Below are 15,702 nucleotides of genomic sequence, written 5' to 3' on the forward strand. Positions count from 1 at the left end.
CATTAGATCTGGAGCAGGGCAGGTCCCTTGTGTACGCAGACCTCGGCTGAGCTGGGGATGCCTTTTCCTTCAGCTCTCCAGAGGGCCAGATCCTCAGCTGGTGTAAATTCGCATTGACTCCAATGGCACTACACTGATTTACAACAGCTGGAGACCTGGCTCAGCAGCTCCCACACTCAAGTGCTCTAGTTTCTTCCCAGCCTGCTGTTTCTGTTTCCGTTTCCGACCAACCTTCAAGGAATTAGCCCCGGATTCCTGCATACTCACCGGGCAGCAAGAGGCACAGAGAAAGGAGCATCCGGGCGATGGTGGGATGGAAACAGCCCAGCACTTTCAGCTTTTGATGGGATCAGCAGGGAACTATCTGATGTCACCCTCTGCTCTGAATCTGCTCCACTACCCTGTGTGACTTCAGCAAAGGGACTCTCCCGTGTGCTTCCCGGGGCTGCTCCAGCAAGCCCCTCTCCTGCTCCCAAACTCCCTGGCTTCTGTAAAACTGAGGTAGGAGAGACTCCACAGCCTCCTTCTGACCTGCTCTGTCTCTTCTTTGGGTCTGATACTCGTCATCGCTCCCCATTTCCTGCCTTGCGCCACCTCCCTGCCGTGCTCCGGCCACAACGTCTCTATTTAGGGCTGTAAGATTGAGAATCAAAGGTACCTGGTTTGATTCTTTGAGACTAAACTTATCACTGAAAAAAAACCTCCCCTCCCATCTCACTGCCTGGGGGCTGAGACAACCCATGGCTAAAAGCACAGCTGGGCTAGGGTCAAAGGTCACTGGGGGGCCTGGGATGTTGGAGGAACCTGAAACTTTTGTCTCTGGCTCCATACACTGCTGCCCATTCTGCCCTGACTGCCTCTTTCCTCCATTCTGGGATGCTCAGGAGTCTCTTGTAGTTGCTGAGAGATGGGTACCAGGTCTCTTGCCTCTCAGATCACTCACTGGAGGGTGGAGGGAAGGACACAAGGCATCCGAGAAACAGCACCCAGAAGTGACCTCTTAGCAGGTGGGAGCCAGAGTCCATCAGACTGAGCCATTGGGAAAAAGCCAAAGGAACGTGGGATAGAGATGTAGATCTTGCTACCCCCCTACTAAAGCTAGGTGGGTTTGGGTTGGGTCACTCCCAGTGTCATGGGGAGGTGTTGATGGAAACTCAGAACCCTGAGACTGACAGTCCCCAGGGGCAATGGGGATGGGCCAATGCCCCTGTTCAGACTGATGGATAGGGCAGGCTTGCCAATGAGGGAGTCAGGAGGCCAGAAGGGGCCCATCCTCCCTGTGAGCTGGACCTGCCCTGGGGAGAGTGAGGCAGAATTAAGGGGAGAGCAGGAGACCGTACTGCACTGGGAGCAGACTGCCCCAGTCGGAGCCAGAGAAGCAGGCCAGGGAGCAGACCAGTGCTGGGAGAACAGCTGCAGCCAGCAGAGCCAGAGAGGCCAGAGGTAGTGCAGCAGCAATGCTGGGGCTGGAGCTGAGGCTGCAGCAGTCCAGAGCGTGTGTCATGAGCAGCTGAGCAGAGCGAGTGTGCAGGAATCCTGAGATAATTCAGAGCAGAGGCCCAGAGCAGTGACACACCCCTGGTCAAGAGGCCTTGCAGGCCAAACTTGGGAAGGGGGAGAAATAACTCTGACAGGGGTGGTGATGCTGGAGAGAAGGGTCCTGGCACCTAGAGCCTCCTGTCACAGATGGGGAAACTGAGGCACACACAGAGACTCAGTGACTGAGCCCAGGGCAAATCAGAGTCTGCCGTGAGTCAGGGACTGAACCCAGGGCTCTAGAGCAGCTGTCCACTGTCCTGGCCTCTAGATTGCTCTTCCTCTCTGCAGCCGCCAGCCTCCCAAAAGCCTGGGTGACAATGAACCAATGGGAAACCTGCTGGCAGGCCAGTGATCCTGGGCCATTTCACCCAAAAAGGGGAAGAGCCTGGTGTGACGGCGCGTTGGGGGTCCCCCGTCTCCTGCACCCCGAAATGGCACAAACAGACTCCACCAGCCAGTGGAATTGAGGGTGGTTTATTGCTCCTCCAGGATACAGCACAGCACAGATGTAATCTGGTTACAGGAACTGGGGCTAAGAGGCCTCAGTGCCTCCCTTGAGATAGGGGAGTCCCAGCCCCCCTCCCCAGCTCCTTCTCCCCTGCTTTCCAGACCGGAACTAACTCTACCTCTCCCAGCCCTGCCCCCAGCCAGGGCAGCATTCCACATCCCTTTGTTTCTCCCCATGGGGGTAGCTGGTTCAACCGGTATGGTACCTTTGCATAATAAGGTTTTCCCTGATGGGTCTTGCTCCGGACAGCAGAGGTCACCACAGCCCAGCAAGTACCCCCACTACGTCACACCTGGATGGGATGGGACTTGGAAACAGGGAAAACATCAGACACACAAACTGGGAAATCTGCCACTGAGGGTTTAATTGATCTCAGAGTGTCCCAACCCCTACTTGTCCTGGGCTAGATTCCACCTCACTCCCACTGGCTCAAATCTCAGCACAGAAAGAGCAGAATTAGAACCTGGCCCCCGCCTTGGCGGGCATATTGATGGAGCCAGAGGCTGCAGGAGTGATGAGCAACTAACTGCTGCTCAGGCGAGGGTAGGGAGAGGAGATTTGGTGCCATGAACAGCGGCCTCTGCTCAGCAGCTCTGTTCACAGTCTGACCGACTGCTCCATGCAGCCGCCAGGGTGGGAACCACAGAACGACCAGACAGCAGCCTGAGCATCTGCAGAGTCTCCCCTCTCCCCCCACAGCAGTGAGCTCTTCCCAGACCTGACCCAAGCTAGTAGCTCACATGGGTGTGTGTGTGTGGGGGTCAAATACTGTGATGTGGGTTTGATTAACCCGCTCTCACAATGTTATTTTTGTCCTCACACGTTAACCCGCCTCATTCTCTCTCTCTCCATTTACTCTGCTCTCATGAGGTTTCCAGGGCAGTTTATGTTCATGGTCGTACCTTCAAAGGCTAGACGGGACCAATGGGCCTATTTGCCCAGAGCATTGGCCCAGCCCAAGCCAGGGAGCCTCCCCCAGGGGTCCCTGCACCGAGCTGCTAACTGCTGGCTGAGCTTAAAGAGACGTCCCCTCTCGGTTTAACGGCTCCAAGCCGGCTCCCATTTCTAAACACTATGGTGGCCACGGCTGATCAATGTAAGAGGGGATCAGGGCAGGGAGATACTGGACTGGGGCAGGGCAACTAGAGATGGGACCTGAGGTTTAGCTCCAGTTGTAAGTAGGAATCCGACCTTCCCCAGAGTTCAGGGGTGTGGGCTCAGGGATCTGATTTGAATTTATTGTAGAGAGGGCCAAAGGCTGGGGGTGGGGGCTCTCGTTCTGAGCAAAAGTGCAGTCGGTAGCAGAGATGATCCAGAGTCTGACCAAAGAGGGAAAGAAAATACACAATCTGGGGTGGCTGAACCACCTAACAGTGACTGGGCAACAGGTACCAGGTGGAGCTGTTGGTCTTGGCAGAGATTTCAGGAAGCTCAGTACAAAGTCCAGATCTTGTGGGTACTGAGAACCCTACTCTGACAGACTGACTGGGAAGCTAGGCTGGGCACAGAGAGACCAAGAGGTCTTTAAGAAAGATTGCTGGGAAATTTAAGACTCCAGTTCAGAATAGAGCCCACAGGATTGTCAGGGCAGGAACCATGTGTGATGTAGTGTGGGTACCTTGCTGGTTGCTAGGCTTTGGTTGTGGGTGACCTCCACTGGCTGCTGTCTGCAGCACGGCCCAGCAGGGCAGGGGATGAGTCATTATGCAAGGGGGCTTTGAACCTGTCTGACCAGTTATCTCCCAGGGAGCAGAACAACGGGAAGAAGGGGAGTGGAGCCCTGGCTGGGGGTAGGGCTGGAAGTGAGTGAGTGAGTTTTCTGGCTGGGATCATGGAGGAAGCAGCCTAGGCAACGGGCTGGGATTTAGGGGCCCAGGCTCCCCCATCTCAAGGGGGGCTGAGGCATCCTAGGCCTGCCCTGTAACAAGATGACATCTGTGCTGTACTGTATCCTTTAGAAGCAATAAACTCCCTCTATTCTACTGGCTGGTGGAGTCTGTCCATGCCATTACGAGGGTGCAGGAGATGGGGAAACCCCAACGCACCATCACACCATGATACCCAACTGAACAACATCAGCCCACCAATGGCACCAAGGAAATACAACATTTAATGGCAACTGCACCGGTCCCAACTGAGAATTTTACATCAAGACCCTTTTTAGGACAGAAACCTAGATTTTGATTAAAATATTTTTTTATTTTACTTTTTTACTTGTAGAAATCTCTGCTTCCTTTGAATCTTTTGGATTTTTATGTTGGAAAAGCAAAATACCAAAATAATTGGAAGGAGCCAAAACCTAATATTCCCCACTCTATGTGAGTGTTTTCAGTCCCAATCAGAGAGATCTTGGCGTCATTGTGGATAGCTGTCTGAAAACATCCACTCAAAGCAGCAGCAGTCAAAAAGCAAACAGAAAGTTAGGAACCATTTACAAAGGATCCCTGGTAAACCTCATCCCACGAGGTACACCAGAGAGGTCGACAAATGCCTTTGATGTCGACCATGGAATGTCCAGATTAGCGCATTGAGCTGACAAACAGCTGATTGGCACAGCGCGGTAGCCATTTAAATTTAAATGAAGCGGAGATTATTTAAATCGCCGCTTCATTTCCCTGTGCCAGGTAGCCTTATCTAAATGCCTCTGTTGGCAGAGGCATGCAGTCCAGATATACCCCAGGAGAGAGAGATTTTCCTGCTGAGAAACCAACCCTTTCCTAATGCTGAATGTCTGGAGACACCTTTGTGGAGAGGCCACAGGGATGTTAGACGGGTGCTAATAGCAGGGGAGATGTTTCCTGGACTGTCTGGCTGCTGCACTCAGTTCTGCAGGATGGAGGAGTTCATGGAGTTCTGATGTAGATAAAAACCAGGACAAATATGCACAGTTGTAATTATGTCCTTAAACAGTGGATGGAGGCATTAATGGCTAATGAGAAAAAATAAAGCCAGAAGAGGTGATAAGTAACATATTTTATTGGACCGACACAAGTCAGATGGAGTTTTCCATTGGAATTGGTGCAAAGTTGCACCTAGTGGATTGGCGGTGTTTGCACCAAGACAAGCCTATGGTTTGTTTGTTTGTTTGTTTGTTTGTTTAAATCTCTGTTCCAAACTTTAAAACTTGCACATTGTTTAGTAACTCCACGGTAAAACCCTGGCAGCATCACTGATGTTTCCGGGGGTGAAATGCAGCCAAGTGCTTATTGCTGAATGGACATGGGGTATCCAAAGGAGCCTGGGCCCTTCCAGTGATGGCAAATGCCCCCACAACTACCCCGAGATCAACCCCAGTCCCTGTGCTCTGGCCAGACATCCTGGAGGTTTCTGATGGGAACTTTACAGCAAGAAAGAAATAAACATCAATCAAACTAACTAGAGAGAAACCCAAATAATTACCAGGAGATGGGACCTTTCTATTATGGTAGCACCTAGAGACCATTTGGGACAGTTTCCAACTGTGATGGGCTCCTGCCCCCAAAGAGCTCCCAGTCTCATGTATGAATCTCAATCATCACTGGAGACAGAGGAACACCCCAGTAGGTGACCAGTCTATGCTGGCTATACGTATTGTCCTCACAGATCTGCATCTATATGTTAAGCATAAATACTAGTAAGCAAAAATATTAGAGCAAATACGTAGCCTACATTTGCCCAAATCTTTATTCTAGTCCTGTTCCCTTGTGCTAAGTATCTTGTTGAAGTAAACTCTGACTCACAAATAGAACAACTGCCAGGACTAAACAGGATGATCGTTTTATCACAGCAACAGATAAGGTGTGGACTCTGATAGGTCGGTACGGGAAAGTCAAAGGAAGAACGCAAGTGATTTTTCCAGCCTATTATAGGCCTTGGAGGTGTCATTAGGCCCTTTGGTACCATGTGTTCAGAACAAAGAGATAAGGGTCACCCCATGGTACCAGAGAAACAAGATGAAAAGCTAATTGGTTACATCTAGTCTCAGATGACAGACTCACAGTGCCTTCTACCTACAAAGGGGTAGAAGATGGCATTAGGGGTGTAACTTGTGGGGCCACCTTGTGTTGGGAAGTGTAAGTAGGCTGCACAAGGGGCTTCCCAGAGACTAGTGTCGTGTGGAACCTTTCTCCTGTGCTGTGCTATTGCTGGCTTAAAGCAATAAACCTGCCTGACATTGGCTATTTGGGCTCTAGAACACACTTCATAATGAACCAGGGTGTGGCCAAGCCACTGACTTCACAATTTATTCACAGAAACAGAATAACAAATCAAAACAGAGACTTGGTACCTTAGCTCCTGTGCACCCAGCCCCCACTGCAATCCACTGAGTTATGTAGTCACAGCAGCCTCTGGCCCCTCTGCGCTGGGTGCTGCACACACTCTAATGGTTTGTCTGCCTGGAAAACTGACCCGCAGAACCATGGGCACTGGGTGATCCCCTGGGTTAGGGAGACAGCCCCCATCTCTACTTCTTTTGCCTGAAGCCCTGCCCCTTCCACATGCTCCAACCCCAACCTATCCATTGGCTCCTGGCCCCTGCTACCCAACCCCACTGAGGTTGCTGTGCAGTGCAGACCCAGAGCTCTTGCCCCAAAATGGGGAGGCTAGACAGCATATCCCAAATCCCCTGGCCCTGGAGTGCCAGAGAGCCCATCCCTGGAGTGCCAGAGAGCCAGGCAGGTGGCATGGCCCCAGATAACCCCAGACTGCCCCAATTTATCTGGGCTGCACTGACCGGCCACCCTCTCGCCCACAAAGTTCTTGTCCCCTACCCTCAAGCTGAGCCATCATCACCAGTGCTGGGCAGTCGGAGGAGCCCTAGAGGCACATTGCAGCCCCCAACCTGCCTGCCCCACCCTCCAGGACCAGGCAGGAGAGAGCCCAGAGGTAACAGATGGGCAGGGCCTCTACAGGCTGTTTGACAAGGCAACATCTTCCGGTGTCTATGATAACTGCCTCCCATGAGCAGAACTCTGCTATTCCAGCTAAACCCTTCAGCTCTCCCGGGATAATTCCCCACAAGGACACTCTCACGGCAGCATCTGAGGGGCTTTTTGTTTACTTCATGGTGCAAATATTGTAAATTAACTCAGACCCAGGCTCTCTAATTCCGGAATAGAGGTGTCCCCACAAGGAGTTATCCCGAGAGAACTGCAGTGATTATTTACACTGTAGCTCTGCTAGTCAATTTCCTAGTGCAGACAAACAGGTAGGGAGAGACAGTCCCTGGCCAGAAGAGTTCCCAGTCTAAGAGGGGGGATTTTCAAAAGCAGCTGAGAGATTTAGGAGCTCCAGGCAGTGGGCACAGACACACATTTGTGTTCCTAAATCCCTTAGGGACTTTGAAAATTCTCCTGAGACAAGCCAGAATGATTTGCTCATTTCACAGATGGGACCTGAGGTCCAGGAAGAGAGAGTGACAGGCCCAAAGACTCTGTAGCAAAAACAGGATTTGAACCCCAATCGCCTACATGTTCCCTTAACCACTGGCTCAACCTTGCCACCCAATCACACAGTCTTTCTGGAAGGAGGGCTTGTTTGGATTGTGCAGCAGGAAGGAGCTGGGCTGGGCTGTCTGGTGGGGGCAATTCGTGGCAGGACTCAGCTCTGACAGACCTCGGTGTGGCCCTGGCCTGGCTGCAGGGAGCAAAGGGCTGCAGGGTAGGGAGTTGCCTATGCCAAGTGCCCAGTTTTCATCAGGCTTATCCAGTTGAAAAGGGAACCCAGCAGTGTCCGGTCAGGTGAACTGACTGTACCCAGAAGGTTCAGTTACTGGAGGAAGGGGCAGAGTGCTGGGGCATCAGTCCAAGCCAGTCTCTGCTTAGCTTGGGCTGCCTCCTACCTGCAGGCAGACTCAGCATCCAGCTGCAGCAGTTCCTGTCCCAGTGCCAGAACAGAGGGAGCCTAGCAGGGCAGGGGGCAGGAGATGAGCCAGAGCTGAGGAAAGAGGTAGGGGGGAGGAGGGACCACAAATGCAGGACAGGATGAAGTGGGGGGTGGCCTGGAGGGTGGTGAAGGAGAGATGGAGCCTTGGGGGGAAGAGGTGGGCAGGGGCAAGGCCTTAGGGGTCTGTTTTTCAGCCAATAGACATTTTTTCAACACTAGTCCCTGAGGGTATGTCTACACTAGCCCTCTAGTTCGAACTAGGGAGGCTAATGTAGGCATTCGAAGTTGCAAATGAAGCCCGGGATTTAAATATTCCGGGCTTCATTTGCATCTTCCCGGGCGCCGCCATTTTTAAAAGTCCCTTAGTCCGAATTCCGTGCCCGCGGCTACACGCGGCATGGAGTAGGTAGTTCGAATTAGGATCTCTAATTCGAACTACCATTACTCCTCGTGGAACGAGGTGTACCGGTAGTTCGAATTAGAGATCCTAATTCGAACTACCTACTCCATGCTACCTGTAGCCGCGGGCACGGAGTTCGGACTAAGGGACTTTTTAAAATGGCGGTGCCCGGGAAGATGCAAATGAAGCCCGGGATATTTAAATCCCGGGCTTCATTTGCAACTTCGAATGCCTATATTAGCCTCCCTAGTTCGAACTAGGGGGCTAGTGTAGACATACCCTGACTGACAAGGTCCCTTATGGGGGAGGGGAACAGGGACTGAGGGGGCTGCTGGAGTTACCTGGGCAAAGAAGGTTACTGCAGGGGTCTGTTGTGCAGCACTGACCTGTGGTGTCTCCCAACACCCTGCTCAGAGCCCCAGCCCCTCCTCACCCTTCCTCCTGCTCATAGATGGTCCATGGGGATCCCCGTTGCCTCCGCCCCCAGAAATGCTGCCACTGCTCCCACAAGTCTCCTCTAGCCCCGCAAGCTAGGGTAGGCCCTGTTTGTCCAGCAGGGAGGTGATGACGGGCGCAGACACCAGGAGCAGCAGGACCAGGGTGCAGCGGGCAGCCCAGATGACAGGGGACAAGGCAAGTCCTGTAACATGGAAAGAGAAGTGGTAAATCTGCAGTGCAGCCTGTGGCCCTACAGGGCCAGCACTAAGCACAGAGCAGCTGCTGTGTAACAGGGACCCCGTGGGAGCCCCCAGAGGCCTGGCTCTATGGGGGGGATCATGTGCAGGGGGCATGTTCCCAGGCTGGGAGGCCTAAGTGATGGAAGCCGTTGGAGAGGTTCCTGCCTTTGTCCAGGACAGAGTCATTCACGCCCCAGTTTGCTCAGGCTGCACCTGGACTTGGTGAAAAGGCCTCACAAGTGCCAGGGACAGAGGCAGCCCAGACCCTGTAGACCCTCCCCACTATGGCTGGCAGCTCACTGCAGGGCCAACTCTGCCATGGGCACAGGGCAGCACGAGGCCTGGGTCCTGAGGGGCGGCGGGGTACTTTGTTGCTCATACCGATGCTTTGGTGGGGGGGAGCTGTTCTCAACAGCCAGCTTTGGGCTCTGATCAGTTCAGTCCCTGGGGCTCGGTTGTTCACTGGGACCAGGACACTGGTGCTGGGCTGAGATTCCTAGCAGAGGGGTTTGCCTTGGACACTGGGCCAGGCCTGGAGCACAGAGCGTGACTAGCTAATGACACAGACACAGAACCTGGGAGCCCAGGTGGGATGATGCGTCAGGTGCCTCCTGCCAGAGCAACCCCCCTCCCAGTGGCTGTGTCTAGACTGGCAAGCTTTTCCAGAAAATCAGCTGCTTTTTCCAGAAAAACTTGCCAGCTGTCTACACTGGCCACTTGAATTTCCGGAAAAGCACTGACCATCTCCTGTAAGATTGTCAGTGCTTTGCTCGAAAAACTATGCTGCTCCGATTCGGGCCACAGACTTTTTCCGAAAGACTTTTTCACAAAGGGCCAGTGTAGACAGCACAGTACTGTTTTCCACAAAAAAGCCCTGACTGCGAAAATGGCGATCGGGACTTTTTTGCGGAAAAGCGCGTCTAGATTGGCCACGGACGCTTTTCCACAAAAAGTGCTTGTGCAGAAAAGCGTACTGCCAATCAAGACGCGCTTTTCCGAAAATACTTTTAACGGAAAACTTTTCTGTTAAAAGCATTTCCAGAAAATCATGCCAGTCTAGACGTATCCACCAAGTGCAAAGGAGGCAACAACTCACTGGCTGCCGGGTTAGCAGAGGGGGCAGGGAACTCCAGAGGAAACTTGCCCAGCAGAAGGGTTTGGGATTCCCCCTCTGACAGAGCCACTTTCCTGCCCTGCAGAGACATTTCCAGGCTCAGCCATGCTGGGCAAAGCCGGGCAGAGCTGCAGGAAGAGAGAGCAACACATTGGATGAGCCCATCCCCATGTGTGTTTCCCTACATCCATCCTCAGGGGATCACACTCAGACTGGGGCTGCCCAGCCCAGGACACGGAAACTCTTCAGAAGCATTTACCTGGTGTTGAGGAATCGTCACCACCGTCACTGCTGCTGGAGCCATCACCTAGGCAATAAATATACAAGAGACATCACCATGGCGATCGCACTCAGACTGGGGGCTTGCCCAGCCCAGGACCCACATTTACCTGGAGATGATGAACTCTGGTCAGTGCTGCTGCTGGAGTCATCGCCTAGGCAACAAACACACAAGGGATCAGAGCAGGCCGTGGCCCAGTCCAGGCCCACACACGGCCCCAGCACAACTGACCATGGGCAGCCACTGGCTGGGGGCAGGGCTGCTGGAAGGGCCCTGGGCTCAGGGTGGGTCACAAACTGGATCTTATTCAGCAACATGAGTGTGTGTAAGACACGGGAGGTCGCTGTTCTGCTCTACTCAGCACTGATGAGACCTCGGGTGCAGAACAGGGGCCAGTTCTGGGTTTGACACTCTAGGAGAGTGATGGAGAAACTGGAGAGAGTCCAGAGGAAAAAAACAACATTGATCAAAGGTTTATAAACCTGACCAGAGCAGAAAACAGGGGTTAGGGACACCATTCCTACCTATCCTGGCTAATAGCCATTGATGGACCTAACCTCCATGAATTTTATCTAATTCTTTTTGAAGCCTCTTAAAGTCCTGGCCTTCACAACATCCTCTGACAGGGATTTGCTGTACATTGCTTGAAAAAAAAATCCTTTTTTAAGTTTTAAACCTATTCATTTCATTTGGTAACCCAAATAACTACCATTTCATTTGATAGTTATTATGTCATGGGAACAAGTATATAACTTTTCCTTATTCACTTTTTCCACACCAGTCATGATTTTATAGACCTCTATCATATGCCCCCTTAGGGTATGTCTACACTAGCCCCCTAGTTCGAACTAGGGAGGCTAATGTAGGCATTCGAACTTGCAAATGAAGCCCGGGATTTAAATATTCCGGGCTTCATTTGCAACCTCCCGGGCGCCGCCATTTTTAAATCCCCCTTAGTCCAAACTCTGTGCCTGTGGCTATACACGCAGCATGGAGTAGGTAGTTCGAATTAGAATCTCTAATTCGAACTACCTACTCCGTGCCACGTGTAGCCGCGGGCACGGAGTTCGGACTAAGAAGGATTTAAAAATGGCGGCGCCCGGGAGGTTGCAAATGAAGCCCGGAATATTTAAATCCCGGGCTTCATTTGCAACTTCGAATGCCTACATTAGCCTGCCTAGTTTGAACTAGGGGGCTAGTGTAGACATACCCTTAGTCTCCTCTTTTTTAAGCTGAAAAGTTCAAGTCTTTTTAATCTATCCTTTTATGGCACACATTCCAACCTCCTCATCATTTTTGTTGCTGTTTTCTGAATCTTTTTCAATGCCAATATATTTTTTTAAGATAAAGCAATCTCATATGTATGCAGTATTCAAGATGTGGGTGAGCCATGGATTTATATAGAAGCAGTAAGACATTCTCTGTCTTATTCTCTTTCCCATTTAAAATGATTCTTAACGTTCTGTTTCCTTTTTTTCTGCCGTTGCACATTGAGTGGATGTTTTCAACCAATTTCAACCAATTACCCACAGTAACTCCAAGCCAAATTAGTACCCATCATATAGTATGTATAGTCGGGATTATTTTTCCAATGTGCATTATTTTACATTTATCCACATTAAATGTCATTTGCCATTTTGTTGCTCAATCACTTAGTTTGGTGAAATATTTTTGAAGCTCTTCACAGTCTGCTTTGGTTTTAGCTTATCTTGAGCAGTTTAGTATCAGCTGCAAATTTTGCCAGCTGTTTCCCCCTTTCTGGAGGTCATTTAGAAATAGGTTGAGTAAGATAGATCCCAGTACAGACCCCTGGGGGACACCAAAAGTTGCGACTCTCCATCCTGAAAACTTGCCATTTATAGCTCCCCTTTGTTTCCTGTCTTTTAACCAGCTATCAATTCACGAGAGGAAATTCCTCTTATCCCATGACAACTTTACTTAAGAGCCTTTGGTGAGGGACCTTGTCAAAGGCTTTCTGGAAATCTAAGTACACTATATCCACTGAATCCCCCTTGTACACATGTTTCTTGAGCCCCTCAAAGAACTCTAGTAAATTAATAAGGCAGGATTTCCTTTTACAGAAACCGTATTAACTGTTCCTCAACAAATTGTGTTCACCCATGTGTCCGACAATTTTATTATTTAATCTAGTTTCAGCTAATTTGCCTGGCACTGATGTCAGAGTTACTGGTCTGTAATTGCCAGGATCACCTCTAGAGCCCTTTTTAAATATTGGCATCACTCTCCAGTTTGTCCAGATCATTTTGAATTATGACCCTCTCCTTCCAGAGTACGTGCCATCCCTCCCAGCTTGGTATCATCTGAAAACTTTATCAGGGTACTCTCTATGCCATCATCTAAATCGTTGATGACGGTATTGAACAGAACCAGTCCCACAAACAGACCCCTCAGGAACTTCCTTCCAGCATGACTGTGAACTATTGATAAATACTCTCTCAGAATGGTTATTCAGCCAGTTATTCACCCGCCGCACTGTAGCCCCATCTAGGTTGTATTTCTCTAGTTTATTGATGAGAATGCCCTGTGGGTCTTGTGGTCTCTTCAAGTGAGACCTTTCTGTGATGTCCCCCTCCCCCAGAGCTGTCCCGGCCACAGGATGGTTCGCGGCAGATGCCCTAAGCCCTGTGCTTTGTGGGGTCCCATGGCAGCCGTCTCAGCCCCTCAACAGCCTCCACAGCCTGCTCTGCCCGCTCCGTGTCGCTGCCCTGCCCTGACCCACAGTGCTCAGCTTCTCTGTGGCAGAGAGAAGAGAGGCACCGTGGGCTGGGAGGGCAGTGCGGCTCGGCAGAGTGGAGCTGGCTGCTGAGCTGCTCAGGCACCTGCCACAGAGTGAGTGCACGGGGTGGGGGTGGGTGATCCGTTGGTGGGGCCATCTGAGTGGAGAAGGGTAAAAGCTGTTTTGTGAGACTTTTTTGGTTTCAGATTTTGATGTATTTCAGCATTTGCATTTTCAGAGGCTGGTTATTTAATTATTTCCTCACCCTGCCATTTACCCCCACCCCATTTTGAAGCTGGGCAGAGCTGAGCTGGAACACAGACAGACAGACAGACAGACACACACACACACACACACACACACACACACACACAGACAGATACATGCACATCCCTTACCAGTGACTCTGAGGTACTTGGCAGGGCTGAGCCAGGACCTGCTCACCCGGTTGTTGCTGTACTTAATTTCGTACCGACAGGTGTAATTCCCAGAGCCGTCCTTGGACACCACGCGTTTATAGCTGTAGATAGCCTTCGCCTCCACCCTCTGGGATGAAACCTCCTCCCCATCCTTGCAGAAGACGACGTGGGTGGCCGGGAGCTGAGAGCTCACAAGGCACTGGAAAAGCACAGAGTCCCCCGGCCTGGCAGACATCGGATTAAGGTTGAGGATGGGGGCACGGAGAGCACCTGGGAAGGAGAACGGGTCAGAGCTGCCTGTGGGGTGTTGCTGGTACCCAGGGCTGTCGAAGTAGCAGGAGATAAATGGGAGGTGGGTCTGGGACATGTTTCGAATGAAGGCCCAGACCCACCAAGGCAGATTAGGGACGAGCTCTATCTGGTGACCAGAAACTTTATTCCTTGTAGAAACATTTATTCCTAAAACAAGGGGCTCTGTCATGGGCACCCTGTGACCCAGCTGGGGCTGTACGGCTGGGAAAGCAGTAGCCCCTCAGTGAGGTTGGACCCTGGCCATTGAGAGCTGTGTAGGGTACAGCCAACCAGGCATCCCTTTCGGAAAGGCCAGTCGCTGGCTCATGGGGTCTAGCCACTAACCAAGTAGCGGTGTCCACAACTTGGGACACAGAATGGTCCTGTCTGGCCGTATCCTCTCAAACACCACCTGCCTGCCCTAGGCTGACTATTCACAGTGCTGCTGATATTAAGGAACGAGGGGCAGGGTGAGTCCCTCTGGGGGGTGAGATCCAGTGCAGAGACCTGCACCTGGGAGGGGCTGGGAGCTAGTTCATGGGAAGGTAAATCCCTTGAGGTCAGAGCCAGGGTGTTCTCTGCTTCCCAGGGCCAATGCCAGGGGGGTGAGAGAGGCTGAGGAGGCAACTCCCTGGTCAATGTCCCAGTGACCCTGGATCAGAGCAGAGCTGAGGCAGCAGGACAGGGAGGGGTCGACCTGCTTGACCTGCGTCACCTGATGGGATCCCACAAAGCCCAGGCTCCTTTCCCGTGCCTTTGTGCTGGCACCACAGGGAGCTGCCCAGAGTGGAAGTGGTTGGATGCATAAAGAGGGAGCTGTAAATGCCACAGGCAGCTTGTTTACAGACAGACAGACAGACAGACAGACTCACCAGGAGCTGAGCAGATTGCCTGGCTGCTTGGACTCAGCGCTGGGAACAGAAAGGGGACACGTGGTTAGTGCTGGAGATAAAATCTTCCCTTTCTGAGGTTCCCTTGATGGACAAAGTCTGCCTGTACGAGAAATATATTCCTGAATCTTCTTGCGGTGCAGAAGCAAACCAGGCAGGGCGTTAGATCTGGGGCAGGCAAATCCCTGGCACACAGACCTCGGCTGAGCTGGGGCCGCCTTTCCCTACAGCTCTCTAGCGGGCCAGATCCTCAGCTGGTGTAAACCCGCATTGACTCCAATGGCACTACACTGATTCACACCAGCTGGAGATCTGGCCCAGCAGATCCAACACTCAGTGTTTACCCAGGTTCCCATTTCTCCCCACTGAAGAGGATTTGTGGATAGTCTGGGCCAGGGGCTGCTCTCAGTTCTGTTTCCTCCCAACCAGATGCGAATTAGCCCAGGATCCCCCCGTACTCACCGAGCAGCAAGATACACAGAGACAGGAGCATCCGGGAAATGGTGGGATGGAAACAGCCCAGCAGTTTCAATCTTTGATGGGGTCAGCAGGGGAAAATCTGATGTCACCCCCTGCTCGATCTGCCCCCAGCTGCCCTGTCTGACTTCAGCGAAGGGAAGCTCCGGTCTCTCTGCTCCGATCTCCGCGTCTGCTCCCCAGGGTGGATGTTCCAGCCCCTCTCCCTCCTCCCTGGGGTCTGCAGGGCTCAGGTAGCAGAGACGCTGCAGCCTCCCTCTGACGTGATCTGTCTCCTTGGGTCTGATACTCGTTATCGCTCCCCATTTCCTGCCCCGCACCGCCCCCCTGCCGTGCTCCGGCCACAGCGTCTCTATTTAGGGCTCTGAGACTGAGATACAAAGGGGCCGGGTTTGATTATTTGAGACTAAACTTATCACTGAAAAAGCTCCCCCCAGTCCCATCTCACTGCCTGGGGGCTGAGACAGCTCCGTTCACAGCTGGGCCAGGGTGAAAGGTCACGGGG

At 52.0% G+C, this 15,702-nt stretch overlaps 1 protein-coding gene across 1 annotated transcript; it reads right to left on the reverse strand.

The window, feature by feature from the left end:
• Positions 1–8,563: 8,563 nt before the first annotated feature.
• On the reverse strand, positions 8,564–15,488 carry LOC142823741 (uncharacterized). The gene is made up of 6 exons (XM_089770038.1): positions 15,183–15,488; positions 14,703–14,741; positions 13,519–13,809; positions 10,493–10,537; positions 10,363–10,410; positions 8,564–8,952 (listed from the first exon to the last, which is right to left on the reverse strand). The coding sequence occupies exons 1-6, from the start codon at positions 15,211–15,213 to the stop codon at positions 8,843–8,845; spliced, it is 564 nt and encodes a 187-aa protein (XP_089626164.1). The 5' UTR covers positions 15,214–15,488; the 3' UTR covers positions 8,564–8,842.
• Positions 15,489–15,702: the final 214 nt, after the last annotated feature.

This window comes from Pelodiscus sinensis, chromosome 18 (genome assembly GCF_052426305.1).
Source record: "Pelodiscus sinensis isolate ZL-2025 chromosome 18, ASM5242630v1, whole genome shotgun sequence".
NCBI classification, from domain to species: domain Eukaryota; kingdom Metazoa; phylum Chordata; order Testudines; family Trionychidae; genus Pelodiscus; species Pelodiscus sinensis.

Coding starts and splice junctions, on each gene's coding strand:
- LOC142823741 (XM_089770038.1), bottom strand. CDS start 15,213: ATGCTCCTGTCTCTGTGTATCTTGCTGCTCG. Junction 14,742..15,182: donor TCTGTGTATCTTGCTGCTCG/GTGAGTACGGGG, acceptor TTCTGTTCCCAG/CGCTGAGTCCAAGCAGCCAG. Junction 10,538..13,518: donor CAAGTACCTCAGAGTCACTG/GTAAGGGATGTG, acceptor TTTGTTGCCTAG/GCGATGACTCCAGCAGCAGC.